This window comes from Periophthalmus magnuspinnatus, chromosome 21, assembly GCF_009829125.3.
Source record: "Periophthalmus magnuspinnatus isolate fPerMag1 chromosome 21, fPerMag1.2.pri, whole genome shotgun sequence".
NCBI classification, from domain to species: Eukaryota; Metazoa; Chordata; class Actinopteri; order Gobiiformes; family Gobiidae; genus Periophthalmus; species Periophthalmus magnuspinnatus.
In genome coordinates, this window is record NC_047146.1 from 4,613,048 (window position 1) to 4,625,560 (window position 12,513).

Below are 12,513 nucleotides of genomic sequence, written 5' to 3' on the forward strand. Positions count from 1 at the left end.
AAATATTATATTGTTAAACCTTTGGCCATGGGCCGGATTTGGCCCGCGGGCCGCCTATTGATGACCCCTGTCATATCAGCTCTCCCTGAATAGAAACAGGCCACTGTGTGTGAGCACAGGCCTATTCTACACTACAGGACTCCAACTCCTGTTATAGTCCTGGTCTGGACCTGGTCTGAACCTGGTCTGGACCTGGTCTGGACCTGGTCTGGACCTGGTCTGGTCCTGGTCTGGACCTGGTCTGGTCCTGGTCTGGACATGGTCTGGACATGGTCTGGTTATTTTATGATCTATGTTATAATGTTCTTCTTCTCTCACAGAAAACACTCTGTTCCACTCTGTGATGTCATGTGGTAAAACAGGAAGTGCTCTGCTGTGTTTTTAAACTTTCACTTGAATCATTTGGATCATTTCAGACCTGGATTTGTCGATCTCTACAGAACTAAAGGTAAAAGGAGCTGTTCACTTGACAACTACCACTTCATGACATCACAAGGTGGAACAGAGCATTTTGAGCTTTGGAGATGTAACAGACTAATAATAAAGTGTTACTCAAACATGTGTGAATGAAACAAAACACAACTCCAGGTCTGTTTTTGATGAAAAAACAACATCCTAACACGTCTTACAGCTCACATGAATCCATTTTGTGTAATATAGGACCTTTAATCACATCAGCAAATGGTCCAAACGCAGAGACTGACCGTGGGGGACATCTGGACACAGACACACTGGACATCGCTCCTCACTGGTTTAGTTTAGTCACAGTTTTAAAAAAGTGAACATTCAAACACATGTTTGAATTATAAAAAACATCAGATTATGACGATGTTATTTAGTTTTACCAAGAAAACCCACAAACGATGAAGAGATAAGAATGTGTTTAAAACAGGAAACTCTTAAAGACACGTCTCAGTTCTTGTTTAGTCCTGGTTCGGTCCTGGTTCGGTCCTGTTTCAGTCCTGGTTCAATCCTGGTTCGGTCCTGGTTCAGTCCTGGTTCAGTGCTGGTTCAGTCCTGGTTCAGTCCTGGTTCAGTCCTGGTTCGTTCCTGGTTATGGCTCTGGGAGCACTGGTCCTGGTCTGGTTCGTCTACACTTTGGGTAAGTGAGACTTGTTTGTCTTTGATTTATTTCCAAAAATATAAAACGACATGAACAGTGTCATAAAGTGAAACATACGAGACATGAATGAAACGGAGGAGAAAGAGCCGTTTGGTTTCATATGTTTCTTAAATCTCATTATTGTTGTGGATCCTGGTCTTTGTCCAGATGACTCTGTAGCACCTTAAAGTGTTAACTACTGGGGAATAACAAGTAAATTATGCAAAACTCTTCTATGGAGCTGTGAATTTGGGTTAGATTCGACTACTGGAGAAATTGTTGAAAGAACTCGAGCAATAAGAAGAACCACAGACCAGTGAAATAAGTTTAAATTTTCGTCTTATATTGAACAGTTTGTAAATGGACAAATACATGGACAGACATTAACGTTAAACATACAATTATTCAATTCTTACACCCTTTTTTACTTTAAACCTTTCTTTTGATTTAAAGATTCTAAATTAATCCGTTGCAACCTTTTTAGTTAGTTCTAGTTTAAGTTTCTCTTATCTGTTTTATTGTTACGACGGAGTATAAGGACCAGTTAAATAAAATAAATTATGCAGGCGCTACAAGAATAAAGCATTTCAACATTAAAGACGTAATTTTACGAGAATAAACTCATAGTACTACGAGAATAACGTTGTATTTTTATTAGAATAAAGTTGTATTTTTATTAGAATAACGTTGTATTTTTATTTGAGTACAGTCTGCTGTGCGTGAATGAGTGACCAGTGCGTTATGAAGAATTTGGAGCATTTTGTTCAGATAAAGCATTTTCTTCCAAATCTGTCTGGTTCCTCCGACTAAACAAACTCAAACTCTTGCAGTGTCCCTTCAAAGTACTTATACTGATGATAGTGCGGTGATGGTGGACTAAAAGACACAGTATTTCATCCTGCGTAAACCCCAGTTGAAAGTTTATCTGAACAAAATGCTCCAAATTCTCCATAAGACACAACGCACTGGTCACTCACTCACACACAGCAGCCTATAGTCTCATAAAAATATGACTTTATTCTCGTAAAATTACGACCTTAATGTCGAAATGCTACGACTTTATTCTCGTAGCGCTCGCATAATTTATTTTATTTAAGTGACCCTCATACTCCATGTATACTGTCGAGTTAATTCTGTTTAATTTAAATCATCTTTAGTTCTTTTCTATTCTGTTCAAAATTACCCTTTAAGTCTAAACCATTTTGTTTTGTTGTTTACGACCAAGAATAACCATCATTGTAAAATTCCCTTTCACAACCGTTCGTTATGGTCAGACAAATAAAAAGGTAAAATTGTACAAAACTAAAATGAATTCAGCAAAAGGCTGAATCACTCTGTATTGCACAGAATAAAGTCTCTTTCTCCTACGTATTAATCCAGTGTCCGTTGTGCAGGAGTTTGGGTAAATCCTCCCAGTTCTGATGAAAACTCTGCAGTGTCCAGTAGAAAGCACAGGGTTCCTGGCGCATGCACAGCTCAGAAGGTCCGTGGGAGACTCTCCATCTTGTTTCACACATGTGGTTCCCAAAGTTATTATTTAGCTGGATTCTTTCAAACCATACTTTAAAATCCTGTCATAGACAACATAAAATATGTGTAAGCTCTCACACAGCTACGTGAATTTCAAAATAAAAGTCTAAAGACAAATAAATTAACATATTTTTAACTTTGTAACATACTTTAGCATGAAATGAAGTATTATACACTTTTTAAATTAATTTGAACCATATCACAGATTTATTGACTTTTTAATCAAAGCATTTATTACTGTTTTTATCAACATTCTTTTACTTTGAAGATCACTATGTTAACCTGGGTTACAACTCCATAAATGAACTCCTTTCACTGTTTCGTTCCATATTCTTGGTTCTGAATCTGTTTGAACACTTTTGTTCGTTTTTGGCTGTAGTAACTTGTTCTTATCTCAGAGTCTTTGAATGTTTACAGGTGATACATGGCACTTTGCTTTATACATGACTTTAGGATACTTAAATCAACAATATCATGACCTTAGTGTTTGACAAAGGGTTAGATGGCTCTCTATAAAGAGAGAGAGCCATTTCATGTGATACTTTTACTTTTACTTGAGTATTTCTTTGCTCTGGTGTCTGTACTTTTACTTAATTAAAAGAAAGTACTTCTTCCACCACTGTTTCTTTGTCAAAGTGTCTTTTGGCCTCACTCTGCAGCTACTTCAGTCTTAGGGGAACTGGCTCGTGTGTGTCTGAAACTGTCTCAGAACATGTGAAAATAAATGTACATTTATTTAATAAAAAAGTGTTTCTAAACTCAAACACAGCCTGATCAGACCAGGCCTGTTTCCTGTTTCCATCAGACGTATGAAACCAGCCTGTGGCTTTAATGAGCCCGACAGCCGCCATTTTGTGTGAAGCTCTGTGTCATGTGACCAACAACCGCCATTTTGTGACATGACTTTTGTGTGTGCAGGGCTCCTGGCAGAAGACAACAGCTCAGGTAAAGACACTCACACACCAGGATAACCACTCTGTCACAGTAACACAGAGAGAACATGCACACTCCACTCAGATCAGGAGTCTAACCCACAACCTCCTGGTGAGAGGGAGGATAACCACTCTGCCACAGAGTCTGTGTGATCCCTCAGTCGTCCAGGTGGGATCCAGGGCAAAAGAAAAATTCAATTCTGTCACTGGACAAAAAGTTTTGAGTGAAGACGTTTGGCTGCTCGTCCAAGCTGCTTCTTCAGTTGTGGTCAGATTTCTGGTGGACACTGCCTTATATGTGTCTGAAGGGAGGAGCTAACTACTGTTTCAGGGGAGTTAGCTCCTCCCTCAGGGAGGCTCAAAGTATTTTCTACATAAAAATAGGTAACACGCTAGCGACCACGTTCCAGACAGGGAGTGATCATGGGCGTACTTCTGGCTCCATCACTTTACATTGAAAAACTGTGTCCCCTCTCTCTGCACCTGCTGCTGTCAGACTCGTCATTTTGGTTTTATAATATTCGTATTAACCCGCTCTACATGATCCTGGGGTTTTTTATTTGACTATTGTGTCTGTAAATCCAGAAATATTAATAACAGATAAATGAGGCGTCTTCTTTCCCCGACGTCTCTCTCACTAGCGTTAGCAACAGGTTTGATTGACAGTGTTGCTAAGCGCCTGCTCCCTGTTACGCTGTGGTGCAGACAGGAAGGGGCGTTACCTTCAACAGCCTCATTTCTGATTGGCTCTTTGGTTGCTATGATACTCACAGTCGTAATTCCCAATACGGAACATGGCTCCAAATTGGCCCCTATATCTGCAGGCCTCAATGAGCTTCATTTGACTGGAGCTGGTGATGTGACATTTCTTTTTAATTTATATGGATTTTTACACTGATGCTGAACCGACACAAGAATCAGAACAGAATCAGAGCGACACGAGCGAGAGACTTGTGCAGAAAAACAGATCATCATATGAACAGTAACAGATTCTTCGTTATTATTAATATTGTAGTCCAACATTTAGTTTAGATGTTCATAATTCCAAAGTGTAAACTCTCCCACTCTCAGTTTGAACCGTCTTAAACACATCTGAGCCTTGGTCTCACTTTTCTCTGTCATTAGTTTGTATAAAATGAGTTCTCACATTGGCTTCTGTCATAGAAATAAATAATAAAAGAGCCAGTCTTTTGAACGGCTCTTTGAAATGAACAGATCCAAAAGATTCAGATCCCATGAAAGAGCCAAAAGTCCCATCACTAAGTGGAGCCAAACGCTGTGGGTGACGTCACACACATTTAGTCTATTTCTTTATACAGTCTGTGCTTTCTCTGCAAACAAATATATGATTTAAAAATGAGGAAATCCACAGGACTGTCCTCCTTCCATCTCCTGACAGTCTTTTCACGACAAAACTGAATCAAAACAGATCATTTTTAAAATCTCAGAGCCCCCTTGTGGCCTAAATTAGAGCCCCTGGAGGGCCTAGTTTGGCTCGTGGGCCCCACTTTGCCACAACTGCACTAAAGCTTTTGTTCAGGTGACAGAAGTGAAACTTTTGTTTTGCTCTGCCCCAGTAACAAAGAAAGATATACTCAGGTAAAGGGGCGGGGCCACGATGCTCAGGTAAAGGGGCGGGGTTTCACTGCTCAGGTAGAGGGGCGGGGCCTCACCTGCTCAGTTAAAGGGGCGGGGTCTCACCTGCTCAGGTAAAGGGGCGGGGCTCACTGCTCAGGTAAAGGGGCGGGGCTCACTCTGTCTCTTGTCTGTTCAGAGCCGCTCAGGCTGGTGGGAGGGGCCAGTCGCTGTGCTGGGACTGTGGAGGTGAGACACAGAGGAGAGTGGAGACGGATGGAGCCCAATGGACCCTGGCTCCAGGAGGACACAGCTGCTGTGTGCAGAGACCTGGACTGTGGCTCTGCTGTTTATGGAGAACAGAGAAAGGATTTTCCACAGAGTCCAGTGTGGAGAGTCTCACCTGACTGTGTGGAGAAGTCTGCAGTGAGACACTGTGTCTATGATTCTTCCTCCTCTTCCTCCTCTTCCTGGGGTCTGGAGGTGAAGTGTTCAGGTAAAAGTCTGATCTTACATTTTTATGTTCCTCAGATGTTTTTTCTCGTCTTATTCTTATTTATTTCTTTGTAAAGGGACAGCTCATATTAATGAACATTTAAAAATGTAAATATGTAAAGATTAAAGCCAACGTGGAACATTTCCATCTTCAGTCCCTCGACAGCTTGATGTAAAATAGTCGACAACAGAGAAAAGAACAACAACAATCACACAAAAGCAAATGTAACACACAACACACTCACTACACACACACACACACACACACACACAGTTTAGACTGGTGTCTGTCATGTTTACTGTGAAAACTACAGAGATTCACTTCTCACGTGTTTAGTAACAAGTGAACCAGGACTGAATTGGGACTAAACCAGGACTGAACCAGGACTAAACCAGGACTAAACAAGGACTCAACCAGGACTCAACCAGAACTGAACCAGGACTGAACCAGGACTGAACCAGGACTAAAGAGGACGACGTCTCTCAGATGAATGCAGCATGTGTCCTATTGGCTCAGAGCAGTGATGTCACAGCCCTGTGTGTGTCCTATTGGCTCAGAGCGGTGATGTCACACATGTGTGTCCACAGACTCGGTGCGTCTGGTCTCGGGGCCCAGTCTGTGCTCAGGATCAGTGCAGATCTGGGACCAGTCCTGGACCTGGGTCTGTGAAGGGGCCTTGGACCAGCAGGGGGCAGAGGTGCTGTGCAGGGAGCTGGGCTGTGGGGCTCCTTCTCTCCTCCAGGGGGCGCTCTCTCCTCTGGAGCAGACGTTCCACTGTGAGGGCCATGAGTCTGCTCTGATGGACTGTCCCCGCTCCGGCTCAGAGACCTGCTCCTCTGGAGCCGCTGTCAACCTCACCTGCTCAGGTAAAGGGGCGGGGCTTTACTGCTCAGGTAAAGGGGCGGGGCCTCACTGCTCAGGTAAAGGGGCGGGGCTCACTCTGTCTCTTGTCTGTTCAGAGCCGCTCAGGCTGGTGGGAGGGGCCAGTCGCTGTGCTGGGACTGTGGAGGTGAGACACAGAGGAGAGTGGAGACAGATGGAGATCTATACAATCTATGGACCCTGGGTCCTGGAGGACACAGCTGTTGTGTGCAGAGACCTGGACTGTGGCTCTGCTGTTTATGGAGAAAAGAGAAAGGATTTTCCACAGAGTCCAATGTGGGGAGTCTCATCTGACTGTGTGAAGAAGTCTGCAGTGAGAGACTGTGTCTATGGTTTATCCTCCTCTTCCTCGGGTCTGGAGGTGAAGTGTTCAGGTAAAAGTCTGATCTTACTTTTTTTTTTATTAATTTATTTATTCAATGTTTAACCAGGTGGGTCAATTGAGAACAACTTCTCATTTACAATGACGACCTGGATAGGCAGCAACAATGAAACAGATAAAACACAAACACAATTCACAAATCAAAGAATAAAACATTAAAAGGGGAGGGTAAAATAGTGGTTAAAAACATGTGCAATGATCTTTTAAAATTAAACAGATTGAGCTTTTAAAAACAGAGAGAGAAACAAAAGAACCAAGTTTTAAATCCTGCTGTAGATGGTTCCAGTCACTTGCTGCAGAGAACTGAAATGAGTTTTTGCCTAAGGCTGTGCGAGCTTTTGGTACTGACAGCTGTATGTATCTGTTGGAGCGGAGTGCACGACTGGAGCTGTGGATATTTAGCAGTGAACTGAGATATGAGGGGGTCATACCCACTAAAACTTTGTAAATGAAAATGAACCAGTGAGTTTGTCTGCGGGTGTGAAGAGATGGCCACTTGAGCAGAGAGTAAAGCCGACAGTGGTGAATGTTAAATGCTGCACCAGTAACAAAACGAATGGCTGAATGATAAAGAACATCCAGCTTGTGGAGCAAAGTTTTTGATGCTGATCTATAAAGTATGTCACCATAATCTAAAATAGGAAGGACTGTAGCTTTAACTAGCAGCTCTTTAGCAGAGTGTGTGAAGGATTTTTATGTTCCTCAGATGTTTTTTCTCGTCTTATTCTTATTTATTTCTTTGTAAAGGGACAGCTCATATTAAATGTAAATATGTAAAGATTAAAGCTAACGTGGAACATTTCCATCTTCAGTCCCTCGACAGCTTGATGTAAAATAGTCGACAACAGAGAAAAGAACAACAATCACATAAAAGCAAATGTAACACACACACACACACACGCACAGTTTAGACTGGTGTCTGTCATGTTTACTGTGAAAACTACAGAGAGATTCACTTCACACGTGTTTAGTAACAAGTGAACCAGGACTAAACCAGGACTAAACCAGGACTAAACCAGGACTGAATTGGGACTAAACCAGGACTAAACCAGGACTGAACCAGGACTGAACCAGGACTAAACCAGGACTAAACCAGGACTAAACCAGGACTAAACCAGGACTCAAGAGGAGGACGTCTCTCAGATGAATGCAGCATGTGTCCTATTGGCTCAGAGCGGTGATGTCACAGCCCTGTGTGTGTCCTATTGGCTCAGAGCGGTGATGTCACAGCCCTGTGTGTGTCCTATTGGCTCAGAGCGGTGATGTCACACATGTGTGTCCACAGACTCGGTGCGTCTGGTCTCGGGGCCCAGTCTGTGCTCAGGATCAGTTCAGATCTGGGACCAGTCCTGGACCTGGGTCTGTGAAGGGGCCTTGGACCAGCAGGGGGCAGAGGTGCTGTGCAGGGAGCTGGGCTGTGGGGCTCCTTCTCTCCTCCAGGGGGCGCTCTCTCCTCTGGAGCAGACGTTCCACTGTGAGGGCCATGAGTCTGCTCTGATGGACTGTCCCCGCTCCGGCTCAGAGACCTGCTCCTCTGGAGCCGCTGTCAACCTCACCTGCTCAGGTAAAGGGGCGGGGTTTCACTGCTCAGGTAAAGGGGCGGAGCCACACTACTCAGATAAAAGGGCGGGGCTTCACTCTGTCTCTTGTCTGTTCAGAGCCGCTCAGGCTGGTGGGAGGGGCCAGTCGCTGTGCTGGGACTGTGGAGATGAGACACAGAGGAGAGTGGAGACGAATGAGGCCCTTTGAATATAATAGAGACTGGCTCCTGGAGCACACAGCTGCTGTGTGCAGAGACCTGGACTGTGGCTCTGCTGTTTATGGAGAAAAGAGAGAGGATTTTCCACAGAGTCCAGTGTGGAGAGTCTCACCTGACTGTGTGGAGAAGTCTGCAGTGAGAGACTGTGTCTATGATTCTTCCTCCTCTTCCTCGGGTCTGGAGGTGAAGTGTTCAGGTAAAAGTCTGATCTTACATTTTTATGTTCCTCAGATGTTTTTTCTCGTCTTATTCTTATTTATTTCTTTGTAAAGGGACAGCTCATATTAATGAACATTTAAAAATGTAAATATGTAAAGATTAAAGCCAACGTGGAACATTTCCATCTTCAGTCCCTCGACAGCTTGATGTAAAATAGTCGACAACAGAGAAAAGAACAACAATCACACAAAAGCAAATGTAACACACAACACACTCACTACACACACACACACACAGTTTAGACTGGTGTCTGTCATGTTTACTGTGAAAACTACAGAGAGATTCACTTCTCACGTGTTTAGTAACAAGTGAACCAGGACTGAACCAGGACTAAACCAGGACTGAACCAGGACTGAACCAGGACTAAACCAGGACTAAACCAGGATTAAACCAGGACTAAACCAGGACTAAACCAGGACTGAACCAGGACTGAACCAGGACTAAACCAGGACTGAACAAGGACTAAACCAGAACTAAAGAGGAGGACGTCTCTCAGATGAATGCAGCATGTGTCCTATTGGCTCAGAGCGGTGATGTCACACATGTGTGTCCACAGACTCGGTGCGTCTGGTCTCGGGGCCCAGTCTGTGCTCAGGATCAGTGCAGATCTGGGACCAGTCCTGGACCTGGGTCTGTGAAGGGGCCTTGGACCAGCAGGGGGCAGAGGTGCTGTGCAGGGAGCTGGGCTGTGGGGCTCCTTCTCTCCTCCAGGGGGCGCTCTCTCCTCTGGAGCAGACGTTCCACTGTGAGGGCCATGAGTCTGCTCTGATGGACTGTCCCCGCTCCGGCTCAGAGACCTGCTCCTCTGGAGCCACTGTCAACCTCACCTGCTCAGGTAAAGGGGCGGAGCTTCAGTGCTCAGATAAAGGGGCAGGGCCTCACTGCTCAGATAAAGGGGCGGAGCTTCACTGCTCAGGTAAAGGGGCGGGGCTTCACTGCTCAGGTAAAGGGGCGGGGCTCACTCTGTCTCTTGTCTGTTCAGAGCCGCTCAGGCTGGAGGGAGGGGCCAGTCGCTGTGCTGGGACTGTGGAGGTGAGACACAGAGGAGAGTGGAGACGGGTGTTGCTCTATACATTCTATAAACCCTGGCTCCTGGAGCACATATCTGCTGTGTGCAGAGACCTGGACTGTGGCTCTGCTGTTTATGGAGAAAACAGAGAGGATTTTCCACAGAGTCCAGTGTGGAGAGTCACATCTTACTGTGTGAAGAAGTCTGCAGTGAGAGACTGTGTCTTTGATTCTTCCTCCTCTTCCTCCTCTTCCTCGGGTCTGGAGGTGAAGTGTTCAGGTAAAAGTCTGATCTTACATTTTTATGTTTCTCAGATGTTTTTTCTCGTCTTATTTTAATTTATTTCTTTGTAAAGGGACAGCTCATATTAATGAACATTTACATTACATTTCTCCTCAGATGTTTTTGCTACAGAGGAGTGTCGGGTGTAAAATGTGTATCACACACACTCGTCTGCGTCGCGCACACTCGTCTGCGTCGCGCACACTCGTCTGCGTCGCGCACACTCGTCTGCGTCGCGCACACTCGTCTGCGTCGCGCACACTCGCCTGCGTCGCGCACACTCCTCTGCGTCACACACACTCCTCTGCGTCACACACACACTTCTCTGCGTCACACACACACTTCTCTGCGTCACACACACACTTCTCTGCGTCACACACACACTCCTCTGCGTCACACACACACTCCTCTGCGTCACACACACTCCTCTCCGTCACACACACTCCTCTCCGTCACACTCCTCTTCACTGTCCAATCATCTCTCTCCACAGACTTACTGAATCGTCCGGTCATCTCTCTGTCTGTGTCTGACGGGGTTTCCGAGGCCCTGCCGCAGGGGGTCCGGGTGCTGCTGGGGTCAAAGTTCAGGGTCAAATGCTCTGTGGAGCCACAGTACCCGGGAGGCTCCTTCCAGCTCCTCTCTCCCACGGCGCCCCTCGGTCAGAACCACACCCTGCCCGCTGTCAATCACTCCGCACACTTCCTGTTCTCTGACACTGGCCCCGCCCACAAAGGAAACTACACCTGTGTTTACCACCTGCATGTGTTCAACCACAACCTCTCCTCTCAGAGCCCCAGCCTCCAGCTCTCTCTGGGAGGTACGTCCAGCAACAGCCTCATGTGAGGGTCAAGTCGTCACACAAACTTATCCTGCTTTTGATCCTGGTTCTTGGTCCTGGTTCTTGGTCCTGGTCTTTGTCTTGGTCTTGGTCTTGGTCCTGGTCTTGGTCCTTGTCCTGGTTCTTGGTCCTGGTTCTTGTTCTGGTCCTGATCCTTGTCCTGGTCTTGGTCCTCGTCTTGGTCCTGGTCTTGGTCCTGGTCTGGACTGATCTGGGTCTTTTGTGTTGCAGCTTCAGACTCAGCCCTGATCATCAGAGTCCTGCTCATTCTACTGTTGAAGCTCCTCTACATCCTTCCAATGCTCTACTACTACTGCAAGGTACTGGACCTTTAGACCTGGTTTAGACCTAGTTTTGACCAGGTTTAGTCCTGTTTTACTCCTGGTTTAGTCCTGGTTTAGTCCTGGTTTAGACCCGGTTTGGTCATGGTTTAGACCTGGTTTAGACCTGGTTTAGACCTGGTTTAGACCTGGTTTAGTCCTGGTTTAGTCCTGGTTAGGGTCTGGTTTAAGGTCAGTTTTAATATCTGGTTTAGACCTGGTTCAGATATTGTTTAAACCTGGTTTCAACTTGGTGTAGTACTGGTTTAGAGCTGGTTTAGTCCTGGTTTAGTGTTTGTTTAGTCCTGGTTAAGTCCTGGTTTGGTCCTGGTTAAGGTTTAAGGTCTGGTTTAAAATCTGGTTTACACTTTGTTTTGTGACCTGTGGATGTGCTGTTTCCTGTTGTTTCAGGTCCGGGCCAGAGGGGGCGCTAGAGAGAGGATCTCATTGGACTTAGACCAGTTCAGATCCACGTGAGACCTGGACTTAGACCGGTCCAGATGTGAGCTCCTGGTGCTCAGGACATTTGGAGTGACTTCTGGGAAGTGAGAAGTGAGAATTCTTTTGCTTGTGTTTATTTTTGTATAGGACACTTTAGCAGATTTTTGATAAACTTTTTGAATCCTCATCCTTTTGTGAATTTAAACTTGTCCTGAGTTGCTCTGTACTTTGGTTAAACCGGCCTGGTACGTGTGTGTTCTATACAGATATTACATATACATGTGTCCATATTATCCTTATAACTCCATGAATAAGAATAACTCCAATGTTTATTAAATGTGTAGTAAACGTCTGTATCACACAAACCTGTGGATTTTCAAAATAAATGAGTTGTAAAACAAATAAAACATTTAAATATGGCATTTGAACTTCTGTGTGTGTCGTTCTTTGCTCCAGCAGCAGGGGGCATAAATGTATTATAAAGGCTAGACAGATTATCGCCGTGGTAACCAGAATAACCTAAATCCAGTCTCTTCGGCCATGTGGTGACTTCAGTATTCTATAAAGAACTCACTCAAACCAACAGAGTTTTAAGAGTTTTTTTTTTAAAGATAACTCTGTGAAATACTGTGATTATGTGACTTTTTCATGTTTATTTATTTTATAATCTTGTTCTAATGTTTTATCTAATGTGAAAACTCATGTGAAGAAATATTGAACAATTATAAATATTTCCTTTTAGGTC

At 44.7% G+C, this 12,513-nt stretch overlaps 1 protein-coding gene across 1 annotated transcript in view; it reads left to right on the top strand.

Annotated features, from left to right (window-relative positions):
• The window catches only part of LOC117389502 (scavenger receptor cysteine-rich type 1 protein M160-like), a 33,999-nt gene extending 22,195 nt beyond the window's left edge, over window positions 1-11,804 (top strand). The window contains exons 7-12 of the mRNA XM_055230718.1: window positions 5,339-5,635; window positions 6,223-6,501; window positions 6,595-6,891; window positions 10,660-10,986; window positions 11,239-11,327; window positions 11,739-11,804. Of these exons, the coding sequence (XP_055086693.1) occupies window positions 5,339-5,635; window positions 6,223-6,501; window positions 6,595-6,891; window positions 10,660-10,986; window positions 11,239-11,327; window positions 11,739-11,804 (1,355 nt within the window). The remainder of the gene's footprint in view (window positions 1-5,338; window positions 5,636-6,222; window positions 6,502-6,594; window positions 6,892-10,659; window positions 10,987-11,238; window positions 11,328-11,738) is intronic.
• The last annotated feature ends 709 nt before the right edge of the window (window positions 11,805-12,513 follow it).